The sequence below is a fragment of the Megalobrama amblycephala genome, linkage group LG15 (assembly GCF_018812025.1).
Source record: "Megalobrama amblycephala isolate DHTTF-2021 linkage group LG15, ASM1881202v1, whole genome shotgun sequence".
Classification (NCBI taxonomy): domain Eukaryota; kingdom Metazoa; phylum Chordata; class Actinopteri; order Cypriniformes; family Xenocyprididae; genus Megalobrama; species Megalobrama amblycephala.
This window is the reverse complement of record NC_063058.1, coordinates 21,862,072-21,879,873: the sequence shown is the minus strand read 5'-3', so window position 1 is coordinate 21,879,873 and position 17,802 is coordinate 21,862,072. Positions and strand designations below refer to the sequence as shown.

At 38.4% G+C, this 17,802-nt stretch overlaps 2 protein-coding genes and 1 long non-coding RNA gene across 4 annotated transcripts in view; 1 reads left to right on the top strand and 2 right to left on the bottom strand.

Moving 5' to 3' along the window:
• Positions 1 to 17,802, bottom strand: part of LOC125247143 (UDP-glucuronosyltransferase 2C1-like) — a 40,129-nt gene that overhangs the window by 5,479 nt on the left and 16,848 nt on the right. Inside the window, exon 1 of one of the 2 annotated variants that reach the window (XM_048158351.1) lies at positions 64 to 159. The exons of the other annotated variant lie outside the window; for it this stretch is intronic. The gene's annotated coding sequence lies outside the window, so the exon portion shown is untranslated. Of the gene's footprint in view, positions 1 to 63; positions 160 to 17,802 lie in introns of those variants that run through there. 2 annotated transcript variants of the gene reach the window in all.
• On the bottom strand, positions 5,464 to 8,205 carry LOC125247148 (UDP-glucuronosyltransferase 2A2-like). Its single transcript, XM_048158356.1, has 2 exons — positions 7,957 to 8,205; positions 5,464 to 7,858 (listed from the first exon to the last, which is right to left on the bottom strand). Exon 2 carries the CDS (start codon positions 7,843 to 7,845, stop codon positions 6,274 to 6,276), a length of 1,572 nt encoding a protein of 523 aa, XP_048014313.1. The 5' UTR covers positions 7,846 to 7,858; positions 7,957 to 8,205; the 3' UTR covers positions 5,464 to 6,273.
• LOC125247152 lies at positions 8,342 to 12,731 on the top strand. Its single transcript, XR_007180022.1, has 3 exons — positions 8,342 to 9,293; positions 9,938 to 10,070; positions 12,119 to 12,731. It is a non-coding gene; the product is annotated as an uncharacterized LOC125247152 (long non-coding RNA).

Genomic DNA, 17,802 nt, shown 5'->3' with positions numbered 1-17,802 from the left:
ACAAAATATGACAACACTTATTTTAATTGTTTGGGTAAAATAAAGGTAATCTGCTTCACTTACCACACAAAGTTTGCTAGCTGTGCATGAAAATCCAAGCATGTGACTGAGCGAGTAAATTTCTGACTGCTTTCCACTACTAAAATGATGTGAAACAAGTCCTGCCCAGCTAGTACGTGCAACACATTGGGAGTGCACATGGAAAAGTTGACACCACACAAAACATGTCAAAGCTTGTACATGATATTGTTATGAGAACTGCATAGATTTAGTAGAATGACCAAATAAAATAGCCTATTAATCCACTACAACAAATGTTTACCCCATACTGTTTTACCACTAGTTGTTTAGCAAGGAGACAAAGGCGTCATTGAAATGCTTGAGATGAAATGTATATGAGTCATGTGATATGTCAAGAAAATAAAGAAGTATTATCTGTGAACAATATATACATCCAGTAATGGGCTATATATATAAATATATATTTTAAAATATATATTTTAAAACATAAATAATATTTAAGACAACAGTCATTTCTGACACAGAATGCTATAAAACACAAAACAATTGAACATTATTAGTACACAAAGTAAACTATTGAGGGAATGAAAAGTGTGCTTTAAACATCCTGTTAGAGCCATCTTACTTTTATTTGAATTAGAGTAGAATATGTGTCTGATTATTGAGATTTCTTTTTTTGTCATTTCTTTGGGCCAGTTGTTCAAAAAGTTTAATCTGGATCAGATTGATCTGGATTTGGAAATCCTATGTTTTGCTATCCAGGATCAGGTAATCCATCTTACTTTTGTGCTGGTTTTTCAAAGAAAAATTGGATTGGATCACCCTGATCCAGATACACACTTTTACCAAATCTGGATTACCAGTGCTCTACGGCGCCCCTAAAGGGACATGTTGATAGAAAGAATATGGGTTTTGAATTAAATATAATATTTTTGTTGGATATTTACAGCTGTTTGGGGATTGTTTTATGGCACCAAAATCTTTTTACTTTACAGTAGGTTACCGAAAGGCTAAATATGTATGTTAATGTCTACTTCTAATTTATTTAACAGTTAAACTAATCAAGAGCAAAATTAAAAAAAATGTGTATGTATATTACATGATATAAATGTTGTATTTTTTGACCAGTTTTAAGTTTTACTACATTTTCCTCCTGGAATCCACCTTGAAATCCTATCCCCTGTTGGGATCAGGATAATCCTGTTTTTTTGGATCAAAGTTATCCAAATCCTACTGACAAGTTTTGAACAACACAAACTGAAGGTTTGATCCAGATTAAAACTAGGATTGGATTTTGCGATCTAATCTTATTTCAGAATCCTTTTTTCCTTTTGAACAACCCATTTTCAAGATTTGATCCAATCCGAAAGCCGGAGTCCGATCAGATTACTTTTGAACAACTGGCCCTTTGATCTGAAAACCTACCCCTAGTATTGCATACCGGTCATTTAGTAGTCTGCCTAGGATAGCTGTCAATAAAAACACAAGTTTTAACTGCATATTTGTAGGTTTCCTTGTCAGTTTTATTATTTTTCTTTTCTCCTTTTTTTTGTCAAACACTTGGATGGAAATAAATGAAGCAAACTTATCAAAAGCGTGTTGACTGGATACTGGTTAATATGGACTAAATGTGTCCATAGTTGTAAAACATTCTTATATTTAATCTATCTCATGATTCTAATCACATTATGGATAAGACACTGAGAAATTTAGGCCTACTTGCTGAATTCCTGTATTTACTTGCTGTATTTCTTATCAACACTAGATGGCGATTAAAAGTAGCATCCTTACTAATTTGGGTCGTTTGTCATTTAAACTTTTTCAATTCATGATTTACCGAAAAAGACCCTGAGGTTATCGCCGATCACGTGCTTCACTGCAGCGTGCAGGCATGAAACTGACCGGAACGGCGCGAATTTCTGAGGTGAGGTAAAGTATGAGTTTTTGAATGAGGAGGCTGAATCCAGCTTCTTATTCGCAGCTTCTTATTGACGCTATCCGGTCCACCTTAAAAGACGCGACGCTTCCGCGTTTGTAGCTTCTTATTCACGCTCAACTTAGGGACAGTGCGGTTTTTCTCTTTTTCGCGCTTTTTAAGGTATTGTGTTGCTTTTAGGGTCTATTTTCAGAATTAAAGGAAAATAAACTATTTTGAAATCCAAATAACACTGATATATCAGCGAAAAGAGGCTGCAAAAATATAAGGCACTTAAAATATAGTATTCTTTGTTTATTGAACGTGTCATCAGCTCAACTTGAAGGACCGTGTGGTTTTTCTCTTTTCACGCTTTTTCTATATTATCTATTTTTAGAAAAAAATAATAAACTATTCTGAAATGTAAATAACACCGAAATATCAGTGAAAATTACTGTAAAATTACAAAGGTAGGCTATATAAAAAACAATTACATCATTATTTTTGCACGTCATCATTTGAACGTATTAATGAATTATCTGAATAAAAAAATTAATTCAAGCAAATATTACAGATTTCAATGTCACAAGGTAACTAGAGACTATCAGCTCCAGCTCCAGCTCCAGATTGGATCCAGCCTGTTATGAAGACTTCAGATGACGGACTCCAGAACATCAAACATGGATGATTAAACAAAATGATCATGTTATCATTGTTTTGCATGCACACTACTTTTGCTTAAAAGAAGTAATATCTTATAACTGTACGTTCTGATATCATCTCATAAAAGATGACTATTCTGTTTTTGCTACAAGTGAATGTGAAATAAATTACCTTTGAGGGTGCGTTAAAAGTTCCATGGGGGCCTCATTCCCAATGTACTTGACTGTCACCATGCACATTTTCTGACATTTTTACTGTAGCATTTTAAAGTTATGGACCCATGAATTTGACAAATGTGACAATACAGTTACAGGAGAAATTGCACTATTAGCCCAATTGGAGGCGCTATATCTCAGCTGTCTTTGAGGGTGCGTTAAAAGTTGTACTGGGGCCTTATTCCTAATGTACTTGAGTGTCACCATACACATTTTAAGACATTTTTACTGTAGCATTTTAAAGTTATGGACCCATGAATTTGACAAATGTAACAATACAGTTACAGGAGAAATTGCAGTATTAGCCCAATTGGAGGCACTATATCTCAGCTGTTTTTGAGGGTGCGTTAAAAGTTGTACTGGGGCCTTATTCCTAATGTACTTGAGTGTCACCATACACATTTTCAGACATTTTTACTGTAGCATTTTAAAGTTATGGACCCATGAATTTGACAAATGTAACAATACAGTTACAGGAGAAATTGCATTATTAGCCCAATTGGAGGCGCTATATCTCAGCTGCCTTTGAGGGTGCGTTAAAAGTTGCACTAGAGCCTTATTCCCAATGTACTTGACTGTCACCATGCACATTATGAGACATTTTTACTGTAGCATTTAAAAGTTATGGACCCATGAATTTGACAGATGTGACAATACACTTACAGGAGAAATTGCACTATTAGCCCAATTGGAGGCGCTATATCTCAGCTGCCTTTGAGGGTGCGTTAAAAGTTGCACTGGGGCCTGATTCCAAGTGCACCTGACTGTCACCATGCAACATTATGAGCAATTTTACTGTAGCATTTTAAAGTAATGGACCCATGAATTTGACAAATGTGACAAAAGTTTCATGAGAAATTGCACTTTTGGCCCAATTGGAGGCGCTATATCTCAGCTGTTTTTGAGGGTGCGTTAAAAGTTGCACTGGGGCCTTATTTCTAATGTACTTGAGTGTCACCATGCACATTTTCAGACATTTTTACTGTAGAATTTTTAAGTTATGGACCCATAAATTTGACAAATGTGACAATTCTTTCACAGGAGAAATTGCATTATTAGCCCATTTAGATTCACTATATCTCAGCTCTCTTTTGGTGTTAAGTTGCTTTTCTCAAATTCATGGATCCATAACTTTAAAATGCTACAGTAAAAATGTTGAAAATGTGCATGGTGACAGTCAAGTGCATTGGGAATAAGTCCCCAGTGCAACTGTTAACGCACCCTCAAAGGCAGCTGAGATATAGTGCCTCCAATTGGGCCAATAATGCAATTTCTCCCATGACTGTATTGTCACATTTGTCAAATTCATGGGTCCATAACTTTAAAATGCTACAGTAAAAATGTTTGAAAATATGCATGGTGACAGTCGAGTACAGTCGGAATAAGGCTCTAGTGCAACTTTTAACGCACCCTCAAAGGCAGCTGAGATATAGCGCCTCCAATTGGGCCAATAATGCAATTTCTCCTGTGACTGTATTGTCACATTTGTCAAATTCATGGGTCCATAACTTTAAAATGCTACAGTAAAAATGTCTGAAAATGTGCATTGTGACAGACAAGTACATTGGGAATAAGGCTCTAGTGCAACTTTTAACGCACCCTCAAAGGTAATTTAATTCACATTAACTTGTATAGCACTTTTCACTATACATATTTCAAAAGAAGCTTTACAGCAAATTCATGTTTCTATGTGACAAAACACAACAGTCTTTTTTTATGAGATGATATCAGAACGTACAGTTGTAAGATATACAAATTGTAGTATTTACTTCTTTTAAGCAAAAGTAGTGTGCATGCAAAGCAATGATAACATGATAATTTTGTATAATCATCCATGTTTGATGTTCTGGAGTCCTTCATCTGAAGTCTTCATAACAGGCTGGATCCAAGCTGGAGCTGGAGCTGGTATAGTCTCTACCTTGTGATATTGAAATCTGTAATATTTGCTTGAATTATTTTTTGTTCAATTGATTCATTAATGCTTTTAAATGATGACGTGCAAAAAGAATGATGTAATTGTTTTTTTTATATACCTTTGTAATTATACAGGATTTTTCACAGATATCTCGGTGTTATTATTATTTTTTTCTGAAAATAGACAATAATAGCATAAAATGCGTGAATAAGAGAAAAACTACACGGTCCTTCAAGTTGAGCTGATGACACGCTCAATAAACAAAGAATACTAATTATATTTTATGTGCCTTTGTATTTTTACAGCCTATTTTCGCTGATATATCAGTGTTATTTGCATTTCAAAATAGTTTCTGAAAATAGACACAAAAAGCAACACAATACCTCAAAAAAGCGCGAAAAAGAGAAAAACCGCACTGTCCCTAAATTGAGCGTGAATAAGAAGCTACAAACGCGGAAGCGTCGCGTCTTTTAAGGTGGACCGGATAGCGTCAATAAGAAGCTGCGAATAAGAAGCTGGATTCAGCCTCGTATCGTCCTTGTCTCTGCATTTTCAGTAGTTGAGGGAGAAACGCCTCCATGAAGTTAGTCAAATTCACCAGTGTCCATGGAAGTGTAGAGAGTAGACTCCTCTTCAGTTGGCTACAACCAGACATTTGAGATTTGGACACAGTGATATTGTAAGTGTTTTTGAATAATCTGTAAAACTGCAAGGCAGTAGGAAAGAAGATATAAAGTTATACAAATCTGGAACAACATGAGGTTAAGAAAATGATGAAAGAAATATAATATTGGGGTGAACGAAACCTTTAAAATAAGCGGGAAAAAAAGTGCATTCTGGAAGAGAGAGAAGAAATCAACATCGGATGGAATTGAACATTCAGTCTTTAATATTTCAGTTCTGTACAATTGGACAGTTATTCAGTTATATATTGCTTCATAAACTGAAGTCATTCATATTTTTAATAAGTAGCCTACATGCACAGTTATATTGATTTACAGTGGGTTTTATCATAGTCAAGCAACAGTCTTCATCTGTCTGTAAGTATGCGTCATCTAACATGTAATCGATCTGAATGATCAAATACACATTGCAAGTCACCTCTTTCTTTCAGAGCATAAGCACAATGCAGAGGCCACTTGTTCTAATTAATGTTGGACAAAGCTAAACAACATTATTGCTACTGCGGCTTTGTAAAAATCAGACTGGCACAGTTGCAGTCTGTTTAAAGTCTTTTTACATGACATTTTTAAAAGACAAATTAGTTTGACTGAAGTCAAACTTTCTGCATGTGAACACAAAAAAAGAGAGACTTCATCATAATACAAGGGAAAACTTTTTCTTTCATTTATAACCAATATGAAATTTACCTCTATTGAGGCTCAAGATTCTACTGACAATAAAAGCAGCTCTAAATAGTCAGTGCAAAATTATCTGTAAATGCCTGCATTTGCTGTGAATTCAAATTGTAATCTTACTAAAATGTTGTTTTACAAATCCAGCAAGAATACTTTTTCACAATGAACTCATACAGTAATTATATATCATGCACATTTTACCTTCTTTTTGAACAAAACTCTAAAAAGATATCGAATCACATATATAATCAAAAATGCAAATATGAAAAGTGTCGCCATTACGGTCAAAATAACATCTATACAGTGGTACTCAATCCAGGACATTCTGAAAGACTGTGTTCGTAAATGAGGGGCTCCTTTATTCCTCATGACAAACTCAATCCAGAAGACGGCACGATCAAGAGGTTTCATTGGCTGGTCGTGGTGCAGTCTGGACAGTCTCTGCATGTTCTCCCTGTAAGATGAGTTATGCAAAACTTCCTTTAATGCCTCTAGAAACATTGTCCTGTCCAACTCTGCAATGTCCACAAGTTTAGCTGTGCCTCTAGCTTTCATTCTAGAAAGATTGTCACCTTGATCAAATACTAAAGGTAGACCCAAAATGGGAACCCCATGATAGATGGCCTCTTGGATGCCATTGGTGCCTCCGTGTGTTATAAACACTTTAGTTTGAGGATGTCCAAGAAGGTCATTCTGGGGTAACCAGTCAATGAGTAATGTATTTTCACCAGTGTTGACAGGTCGAGGTCCAGTGTGTCTCCAAATAATTTTTTGAGGCAGTCTGGCAAAAGCGGCAGCAATTTCCTCTGTGATGTCTTGTGGAAGATGACTAAAAAGCGTCCCTAGGCACATAACAATGAGTCCATGCTCTCCTGAGCTCTGTACAAACTCCTCAAGGTCATCTGGAAGTGGCTTAGCTGGTTTGCACTGGAAGCCTCCCATGTAGACGATATTTGGCATTGTGGGTCGTGGAAACTCAAACGTAAAGTCATTTCTCATGAGCCAGATATCTGCATCCCGAAGAAGGGATTTGTAATTGATTTCTGATCCAAAGTATTTATTGCAGAAGGAATGGTAGTGTGAGGTATACCTGGTTTTGTGATAAAGCGAAAACATGTATCCCATTACATTCTGCACACGCTGACCAAACGTCATCTTATCAGTCAGCTCCATTCCTGGTACAGGAACATACGACAGAGGTGAAGGAGCTATTTCATAATGTGCCTCTCCATGCATCGTCCAACGGACATTTAACACAAGAGGGAGGGCAAGACGATGGGCCAGGAAAACTCCAACTCCAAAAGCCGGATCTGTCAGAACTAGGTCATACTTTGCGTTATGAAGTGAATCCATTAAGTTTTTATTTTCAAATATTTTCCCCATTAAAGAAAGTTGATTGCAATGCATTTCTTCAAATAATGTTCCAGTCTCTGAAACCAGTGTGAGTTGACTCCAGATGGACCATTTTTCTCTTCTAAAGACCAGAATTTGTCTTGTGAATGCATCAAGCAGCTCCTTTTCAATGCCACCGCTATTAAAAACATTGATAGAGGTGTAGAAAGGAGATTCCTCTTTGATATACCAGCTGTTGGAGGCTCTAAGCACCGTCACGTTGTGACCTCGTGAATGTAATTCCTCAATCAGGACTTTCATGTTCACCCAGTGACTTCCATCCAGTGGAAATACTAACACTTTACCTCCTAACACTTGAGATAATATGCTCAAGAATGCTAACAAAGTGACAGGGAGGAAATACATCTTCGTTTTGAACCTTTGATGAAAGAAAGTTTATTATATTTCAGTTACACAAAATATGACAACACTTATTTTAATTGTTTGAGTAAAATAAAGGTAATCTGCTTCACTTACCACACAAAGTTTGTTAGCTGTGCAGGAAAATCCAAGCATGCAACTGAGTGAGTAAATTTCTGACTGCTTTCCACTACTAAAATGATGTGAAACAAGTCCTGCCCAGCTAGTACGTGCAACACATTGGGAGTGCACAAAAAAGGATAACATCACATACTTCCTTGTGCACACAAAACATGTCAAAGCTTGTACATGATATTTTATGAGAACTGCATGCATAGATTTAGTAGCTTCTAAGTCCTCTACCATCCAAATAAAATAGTCTATTAATCAACTACAACAGAAAAATTCACCCCGATACAGTTTTTCCAAATCTTGATGTACTTGTTAAGAAAGAGACAACAGCGACAGTGAAAAGCTTGAGATGAAATGAGTCATGTGATATGTCAAGAAAATTAAGATATTACATGTGAACAATATTAAAAAATGAAGAAAAAATAATATTTAACACAACAGAATTCTATAAAACAACATAATTGAAATGTGATGGGAATTACACTGAACTTTCGGGAAAAAAATGACAAAAACAAATTATTGTAACGCATACACTGAACATTATTAGTACACAAAGTAAACTAGTGAGAGAATGAAGAGTGAAAGTGTGCTTTAAACATCCTGTTAGAGCCATCTTACATTTATTTGAATTAGAGTAGAATATGTGTCTGATTATTGAGATTTGATTTTTTTTTTTTTTTTTGTCATTTCTTTGAGCTGAAAACCTACCCCTAGTGTTGCATACCAGTCATTCCACCAGATAACACCTGTAGGGTCTTGCATAAAAAGATTAGGAAATTAGATTAAAGAAATTAGATAGGATAGCTGTCAATAAAAACACAAGTTTTAACTGCATATTTGTAGGTTTCCTTGTCAATTGTAGTATTTTTCTTTTCCTCTTTTTTTTTTTTTTGTATGTGTGTCAAACATTTGGATGGAAATAAATGAAGCAAACTAATATAAACTAAAGCATGTTGACTATAGATATAATATATAATATGGGCTAAATGTGTCCATGGTTGTAAAACATTCTTATATTTAATCTGTTTATCTCACGAATCACAATATGTATAAGAAAATGTGAAATTTACTTGCTATATTCCTCATTTAGTTGCTGTATTTCTTTCCAACTCTAGATGGCGATTAGGAGTTGCATAGGCAGGCCTACTTACCAATTTGGGTCAGACCCAAAGACCCAGACGTTATTCACTTTAGAGCAATTATATGTGCAAATTATATAGCAAAGTTTTATATAGTGAATTTCCACGTTTTTGCTCGGCTGATCACGTGCTTCACTGCAGAGCGCGGGCACGAACCTGGCCAGAACGGCGCGAATTTCTGAGGTGAGGTATAATTGCACGACATTAGTTTTTGAACGTATCAAATTATAAAGTTATAAACGGGAGCATGGGGGTTTTGGATTACTAGAGCTTGTTTCTGGATCCTCAGATGAATAACGTAAGTGATAGATAATTTAGATTAGCCTACATTGTTTAGATAATTTTCTGGATTTTTTAAAACTTGAATATTTTTGTGTTGTTACTTCAATAAATTTCTTAGTGTTTTAGGTTAACATGAGTAACACAATAGTTTGGTTCTTTGGCTTTCCTCCACCTTACACAGGCTAAGTTACATGAACCAAACGCTATAGGCTAACCTGTTATTGTTATTGAAAGTTATTTCAGGTAACAAATTAGGTCTCTCTCTCTCTCTCTCTCTCTCTCTCTCTCTCTCTCTCTCTCTCTCTATATATATATATATATATATATATATAGCTACATAGTCTATTTTCATAAAATAAAAACATAACTGCAAAACAAACAAAAAAACGAAAAAACAAAAGTACTTTACAATTTTCCTTCTTTATATATTTAAACCCACATTCACAATAAAACAGACCTATTTTGCCTGTATTAAGCAATGTCAGATCTCTGCAAAATAAAATTGAGGAACTTCGCATTAAAGCTAGGGTCTGTTTTGAATACAGAGAAGCAGGCGTTCATGGAAATGGTGTTCACGGAAACCTGGCTTCATCCAGACATGGCCAGTTCACAGTTTGAGGTGGATAGATGGCTCTCTGGTTTGGGCCAGTCGTTCTGCAGCATCAGGCAAGAACCGAGGTGGGTGAGTGTGTGTGTGTTTGGGAATGAAGGCTGGTGTTCCCAGTTCACAGTGAGAGCCACGGTATGTAATACTGATGTTGAACTGCTTTGCTTAAGTTCAAGACCTTTTTAATTTACAGAGGGAGTTTGGGAATATCATCACCTGTGGAGTTTGTGTTCCACCCTTTGGAAATACAGTAAGAGCTGCGGAGCAAATTAATTATACTGTTTTTATACTGGGAGACTTCAACCGCTGCACACTGGAACTGTCATTAAGCAAAATGTTGATTGCGCCATAAAAGACTATAGAATTATAGACAAATGCTATTAGAATGTAAAGAAGGCATATAACGCAAAATCAAGGCCCAAATTATTATTCCACCAGTCTTGAAGAGTTCTAAACCTATGACTAAAGATGTGTCAGTGTGGTCGGAAAACAGCATTGAGTCTCTGAAAGGCTGTTTCTTATGCACTGAGTGAAATATGTTTACAGTGCTGACATTGATGAAATCACAAAAGCAATAACTTTGTAAATTTCTGTACAGATAGTATGGTTACTGAAAAATAGGTAACTATTTACCCAAATAACAAACTTTATATCACAAAGGAGATAAAGCACTGCATTTACAGGGGGGAAAAATGCTTTTAAAAACCACAACCATATAGCACTAAAATCTGTTCAGAAAGAACTGAATCAGTTGCTTAAAAGAAAAAAACAACAAAAACAAATTCTAGAAGAGAACTTTTACAAGTCTAAGACCCAAAGGATGTGGAATTGAATAAAAAAAATATAACACATATGCAACCAGCAAATGATGATTTACAAAAGGCAAATGACTTGAACTGTTTTTTTCCTAAGGTATGATAATCATAACTTTGATAATGAATGTAAAATAGAATTGAACTCTGATTACTTCTGACCTTGGGAAGAACAGGTTGATGATTGACCCTGACTACATTCAGTTGTTTTTCAAACCTATGTGCCCTATGAAGTCTTCTGTGCCCGGTTGCATGAAACTCCTTAAGCTAAGAAATCCCTTAAATATAAGGTTAAGGGTACCCTTAGTGAAACTTGGGTTGCAAGAAAAAAACCCTAAGGGTTTTCTTAAGGAACTTAAGGCTGTTATTACATTTTTCCCCTTAATTATCTAAGTGTTTCCTTAAGCGTTGCTACAAAGTCCTTAGCGACCATTTCACCTTAATAATTTTAAGGGACCAAAACAGCTCCCTTAAATCAACTGACACTCAAAATACGATGGCTGATTTAGTGTTAATTGAAGAGGAGGAAATACCAAGGCATGTTTTTAATGATCGCAATAATCCCTTGGAGACGATGAATGATATACAGTTATTGAGAGAATATCGGTTTGACCGCCAGTCAATCCTTTGTCTCACCGCGACTCTAGAACATGACATTGAGCACCAAACCCGGCGGAGTTACGCAGTTCCAGCACTGCTTCAAGTTTTAATTGCCTTGGGGTTTTTTGCTTGCGGTACTTTTCAGTCTGTCATTGCCGACGTCTTTAAAGTGCACAAATCTACTGTCTGCAGAACTGTACATCGAGTGGCCTTAGCTCTGTGTCGCCAAATTGACAAATACGTAAAATTTCCATCCAAAGACGAGAGGACGCAATAGCAGAGCGTTTTTTTTGCAGTCGCTGGATTCCCACGCATCTGCGGAGTAATAGATGGAACACACGTGCGAATTCAAGCCCCTCACCAATATGAAGATCAATTTGTTAACCTCCAAAACTTCCATTCCCTAAATGTCCAGCTAATATGTGATCCAGACTGCAAAATAACAAATGTTACCACCGAGTGGCCTGGGAGTACCCATGACGCACGCGTGTTATCAGAGAGTAACATTTATCGCAGTTTTGAGAATGGATCACACAGGGGCTTACTTTTAGGGGACAGTGGTTATCCATGTCGTTCATGGCTGATGACACCTTTCAGGAATCCAGCAGGAGATGCACAGGCAAAAATAATTTACTTCAGTTAAGTTGTTTATGGATAAATAAGCCTACAATTAGTAAAAGTAAAACTAAATCTTTTTCCTATTGCAGGAAAGATACAACACTGCTCTAACAAAAACTAGAGTAATCATTGAAAGAACGATTGGGCAGCTTAAAAGGAGATTTCACTGTCTTCACGGGGAGCTGCGTCTAGAACCAGCAAGAGCAGGAAGATTCATCATTGCATGCGTCATCCTCTTTAACATATCCAAAGACTTAGGTGTGCTCATGGATGACTACACTGAACCTGAAGGCGTAGTGCAGCCGAATCATAACGTGGAGGATGTGACAGAGGGACATGCTATCTGAGATGTGCTTGTGCAAAAATTTTTTTCCTAATGTGAGCTAGAATATGTTAAACTGTAGGCTATAATAGTGTTTAGATACTCTATAAAGCAGTATAATTAATAATTAAAAATAAGTAAAATCAAAACTTTATTCTATATACTTTTCTTTATTCAAGGCTGTAATATATACATTTTTAATTATACATTGAAAAAAACAGCACATTTACAGTAAGGAAATCGCATTAGTTATGTATTGTTATAGGACAGTATTGTTATATAGTTATTAAATAATTTTATATTACAAACCATTTGAACAATAAACACCCTATATACCAACAGATCAACGTTTGTGTTACTCTTCCCCTACTGGTTGTAAAGTTATTAATCCATCTTGAGCAAGTTTGTTAATTTTGTATTGCAGAACTATATTCCGCATATTCAAGTTTTCCTTCTCCATTTCTATTTTAGAAATCTCCAACTCTGCTTTCCTCTTTTGCAGCAAAAGAACTTCTCGTTGAAGCTCAGCCAGCCCTGATGTAGCCTTGGTGGTTTCAAATCCTTTCTCCTCAGACGAACGTCTGAAAACAAAACAAACCAGTTGCCACTACCACTACTACTACCACACACACACACACACACACACTTACACACATGCACACACACGCAATATATATTTGCGTGCGTGCGTGCGTGTACACATGGCTACACATAATTGTACAACTGAATAATAATCTAATAGATATCACTACCTTGGGGCTGTATGGCTGGGAGTGGGGCTTGTCACTCGAACATCTTCCCAGTTTGGAGTAGGTAGGCTGAAAAGTATTATTATTAGGGGTTCAAGCATGAAGTGCTGAAAACATATTGTAATTGTAAGGATTTTCATTATTATTATTCTCCCCAAAAACTGATCGTGCAGCCCAAACCGTAAAGCCTAGAGACTTGAAACTTTGTCACGCCAAAATGCAGTTTATACGTATAAGTAATTTAGGTTATAGCGTTCATCTGCATAATTTTACCTGCTTCCCGAACTGCTTTGAGGAATGCCTGGAATACCAACTAGAGTAGGAGAATCCTTCCCTAAAATGTCTTGTACCAATTTCGCTGTGTCGGATAGGTCTTGTGGCGGTGGCCCTCCTCCTTTACATAACAAAACAATTGTAACATTGTTCCAAACCAAGCGCGATACCATTTTGATACAATTTATCAGGCACGAGCATGAATGTTACTCACCGCCGGTCTTTCCAGATTCTTTTTTACGGTTTGTTATTTCTTTTCTTGAACTCACCACTATGTTTTCATACTTTTTCATAACTTCTTCTATTGTTCGCTTGACAGCAAGATTTCTTGAATTTATTTTTTCTGTTATCTCCTGCCAGGCTTTCGATTTGTGTGAATGAGTGACTGATGGGTTATAGCGGCTTTGAAGAATGTTTTTTCTTTTTGTGAATTCTTCTAAAAGAATTGCCTTTTCGTCCTCTGTCCAGTTTGGTTTATGTTTTTTGATTTCTGTTATGTTTATACTCTCCATAGCACAAATATATTCATACAAATGTGGTTTTAGTGAGGATTTGGCTTTGTGGTTCGTTATGTTCTGTTTACTGTTAGAGGTAGTAACTATAGCAACCACTGCGATCATTGCCGTATGTTGTCAGAAACTACCGTGAAACGCTTAAGCCGCGCACACACTTAACGATTGTAAGGCCGATTACGAATGTAAATTGATACTTATGACTGATCGCGCTCAAACGCGTCCAGTCAGAGCCAGTTGCGTTCAGTCTGCGATTACAGTCGGTGTTCAAATTCCATGTGTAAGTATATAAATTGGCTCCAGTCAAAGGAAACAATCGGTATGTGTGTTCAGTTCAGTCTTAGAATGTTTCAGCTAATTGTTAGGTGTGTCCCCGGCTTTAGTGTAAACACTTAGGTAAGGGTGAAAGTTAAGAAGTTTGTTGCAACGCTCTTAGTGAAATCCCTTACCTCAGGGATTTTTTCTCCCTCAGGGAAACCCTCACTTAAGGAGTTTCATGCAACCGGGCACTGGCCCTGATGGTATTTCAGCCTTTCTCTTAAAGGTCTGTGCTGAGGAACTGACCCCTGATTGGTGCTATATATTTCAAAAGTCCAATAGTATTTAAAAGCAGATGTTACTAGTAAATTATTTCATCTTCAGTTTGCTTAAGGACAAGGCAGAGGTACAGGTAAGCAGATAATAGAACGAACACACTGAGGAGGCTTGAGTGATGCATTTCCATTGTTTACCTTAAATGAAAAAGAATAAAATCTTTATTAATTTGTTATAGAATAAATGATATTTCGCAAATTACAATGATCAAGAGAATCTTCATTACTGTTCAGAAATATAATAGAATTGAGTGTTAAATCTATAATGTTTCTGTAAGGACGCTGAGGTGGCGTTAGAATCCATGTGCAGTGTTTTAATGAAATCCACAGCAAACAAATCCAAAACAGCAGGCAGTAAATCAGAAACGTGAAACAGGCAGGGGTACATACACAGATAGGCAGTCCAATCCAGGCAATAAAACAGTGGGCAATCCAAAAGGCAGAAAACAGGGTAAACAGGCAATGATCATACACAAGAAGGCAAACAATGGCAATGGGAATAATACTCGGTAAGGCAGACAGGCTGGCAATACTTCGCGAAGTAACAATGGCTAAAGCCATGCTTAAATGTCCACCAAACAGGAAATGACAGGTGAAGCAGAGGGAGCGGCACACAGTCAGTACTCAGGCGAGGGCTCCCTCTGCTGGCGTAGCGTTACAGAATCCCCCCCCCCACGAGCGACTCCTGGCGCTCTGCGAGGACGTCCCCGTGATCGCGGTGCTGGACGATCGGGTCTGGCTCGATGAAATTCCTCAATCAATGAAGGATCCAGGATGTCGTGGGCGGCTACCCATGATCTCTCCTCTGGTCCGTATCCCTCCCAGTCCACCAAGTATTGGAGCTGACCCCCTCTCCGTCTGGAGTCCAACAACTCCTTTACCGCATATGCCGGGGTTCCATCAATGTCCAGCGGTGGAGGTGGCTCTCGGTTCCCGACGTTGGGGTCAGCATCCGGGTGGAACGGTTTCAGGAGGGAAACATGGAAGGAGGGAGAGATGCGATAGTTAACAGGAAGCTCAAGTTCATAAGTGACCGCATTAATCTGTCTTAAGATCTTGAGTGGGCCTACGTACCGTGGGCTGAGCTTCCTGCTGGGCAGCCGTAACTTGTGGTCCCGTGTGGAGAGCCAGACCCTTTGTTCAGGTTGGTAGGGAGGATGTGGACGACGTCGTTGATTAGCTTGAATCTCCTGATCCCTGACAGCTCTTTGCAGACGTACATGAGCGCTGTCCCACACCCTCTCGCTACGGCGAATCCAGTCGTCGACTGCAGGTACTAGTGATGGTTCACCTGACCACGGGAACATGGGGGGTTGGTATCCTAGCACGCATTGGAACGGTGTAAGACCAGTGGATGAATGCCTCAATGAGTTTTGCGCGTACTCTGCCCATGGAAGGAACTCTGACCACTGATGCTGTTCACGTCCACAGTATGACCTGAGGTATCTGCCAATCTCCTGATTCAGCCTCTCCACTTGCCCGTTCGATTGCGGGTGGTAACCTGAAGTTACACTGACATTAATGTCCAATTGTTTACAGAATGCTTTCCATACCTGGGACGTGAACTGGGTTCCTCGGTCTGAAACAATGTCTTTGGGGATACCGTAAATCCTGAAGACGTTGTGGAACATCACTTGAGCAGTATCCATAGCTGTATGAGAAGACCTTTCAGAGGTATGAGTCTACAAGCCTTAGAGAAGCGGTCAATAATTACTAGGATTGTGGTAAATCCGTCAGATGGGGGTAGATCGGTGACAAAGTCTACTGATAGGTGTGACCAAGGTCTCTGGGGTATGGGCAATGGTTGTAACAGACCAGATGGAAGTTCTTTGGGGGTTTTTGACTGTGCACACACAGAACATGACTTGACGTAATTTGTTACATCTTTAACCATAGCTGGCCACCAGAAGGAATTGAGTGAGATGTAGTGTGCGTGACATACCTGCCCGGAACAAAGTGACGTATGGACCCACTGCATGACACGTAGTCGAAGCCTGGAAGGAACATATTGTTTGTTAGCGGGACAACCCTGAGGTGCGGGTTCATTGCGTTGTTCTCTCTGAATTTCATCCATCAAGTCCCAAGTGACTGGTGCTATGATGATAGACGGTGGCAGGATGGATTCAGGTTGGTGATCTGTCAGTGGATGGTCATGTCTCCTGGAAAGAGCGTCTGCCTTGCTATTTTTACTGCCAGGATGGTAGGTCACGGTGAATTGGAACCTGGTAAAAAACAAGGACCAGCGAGCCTGGCGAGGATTTAGTCTTTTAGCACTCTTGATGTATTCAAGGTTCTTATGATCAGTGATTACCTGGAAGGGGTGAGTGGAACCCTCCAACCAGTGTCTCCATTCTTCAATGGCCGCCTTCATAGCCAGTAGCTCCTTGTTTCCAACATCATAATTATGCTCAGCATCCGTGAGTTTTCTAGAAAAGTAAGCACAGGGAAAAAGCTTGCCTGGTTGTCCGTGGCGTTGGGAGAGCACTGCACCTATTCCGCAGTCGGAGGCATCAACTTCCAGCACGAATGGCAAGTTGGGATCAGGGTGTTTTAAGATTGGTGCAGTGGTAAAGCTGTGCTTGAGGTTAGTGAATGCTTGTATAGCTTGGTCAGTCCATTTCAACTTTGACAGTTTACCCTTCAGTAGTGATGTCAGAGGTGCTGCTGTGATGCTGTAGTTCCGTATAAAGTGTCGGTAGAAATTGGCAAATCCCAGAAAGCGTTGAAGCTCCTTCACTGTAGTGGGTTGTGGTCATTCTGTGACTGCCGTGATCTTGGATTTGTCCATTTCCACACCTTGATGGCTGACGTTGTAGCCTAGGAAAGATGTTCGTTGCACATGGAATTCACATTTTTCCGCCTTGACATAGAGTTGATTCTCTAACAGCCTGGTAAGTACAGTTCTGACATGACCTTTGTGTTCCTCTTCAGACTTGGAATAGATCAAGATATCATCTATATAAGCCACCACAAATTTGTTCAAGACGTCTCTGAAAATCTCGTTAATGAAGGATTGGAATACCGCAGGTGCATTGGCCAGCCCATACGGCATAACCTGGTATTCATAGTGCCCCCTAGTGGTCAGAAATGCAGTCTTCCATTCATCACCTTCCTTGATTCTAATGAGGTTATATGCACTTCTCAAATCTAGTTTGGTGTAAATTTTAGCTTCTCTGAGCTGTTCAAGTGCTGCAGGAACTAGTGGTAGTGGATAACAAAACTTGACTGTGACATTGTTCAAACCTCAATAATCGATGCATGGGCGTAGTCCTTCATCCTTCTTCTCCACGAAGAAAAATCCTGCTGCAGCAGGGGAAGTGGATG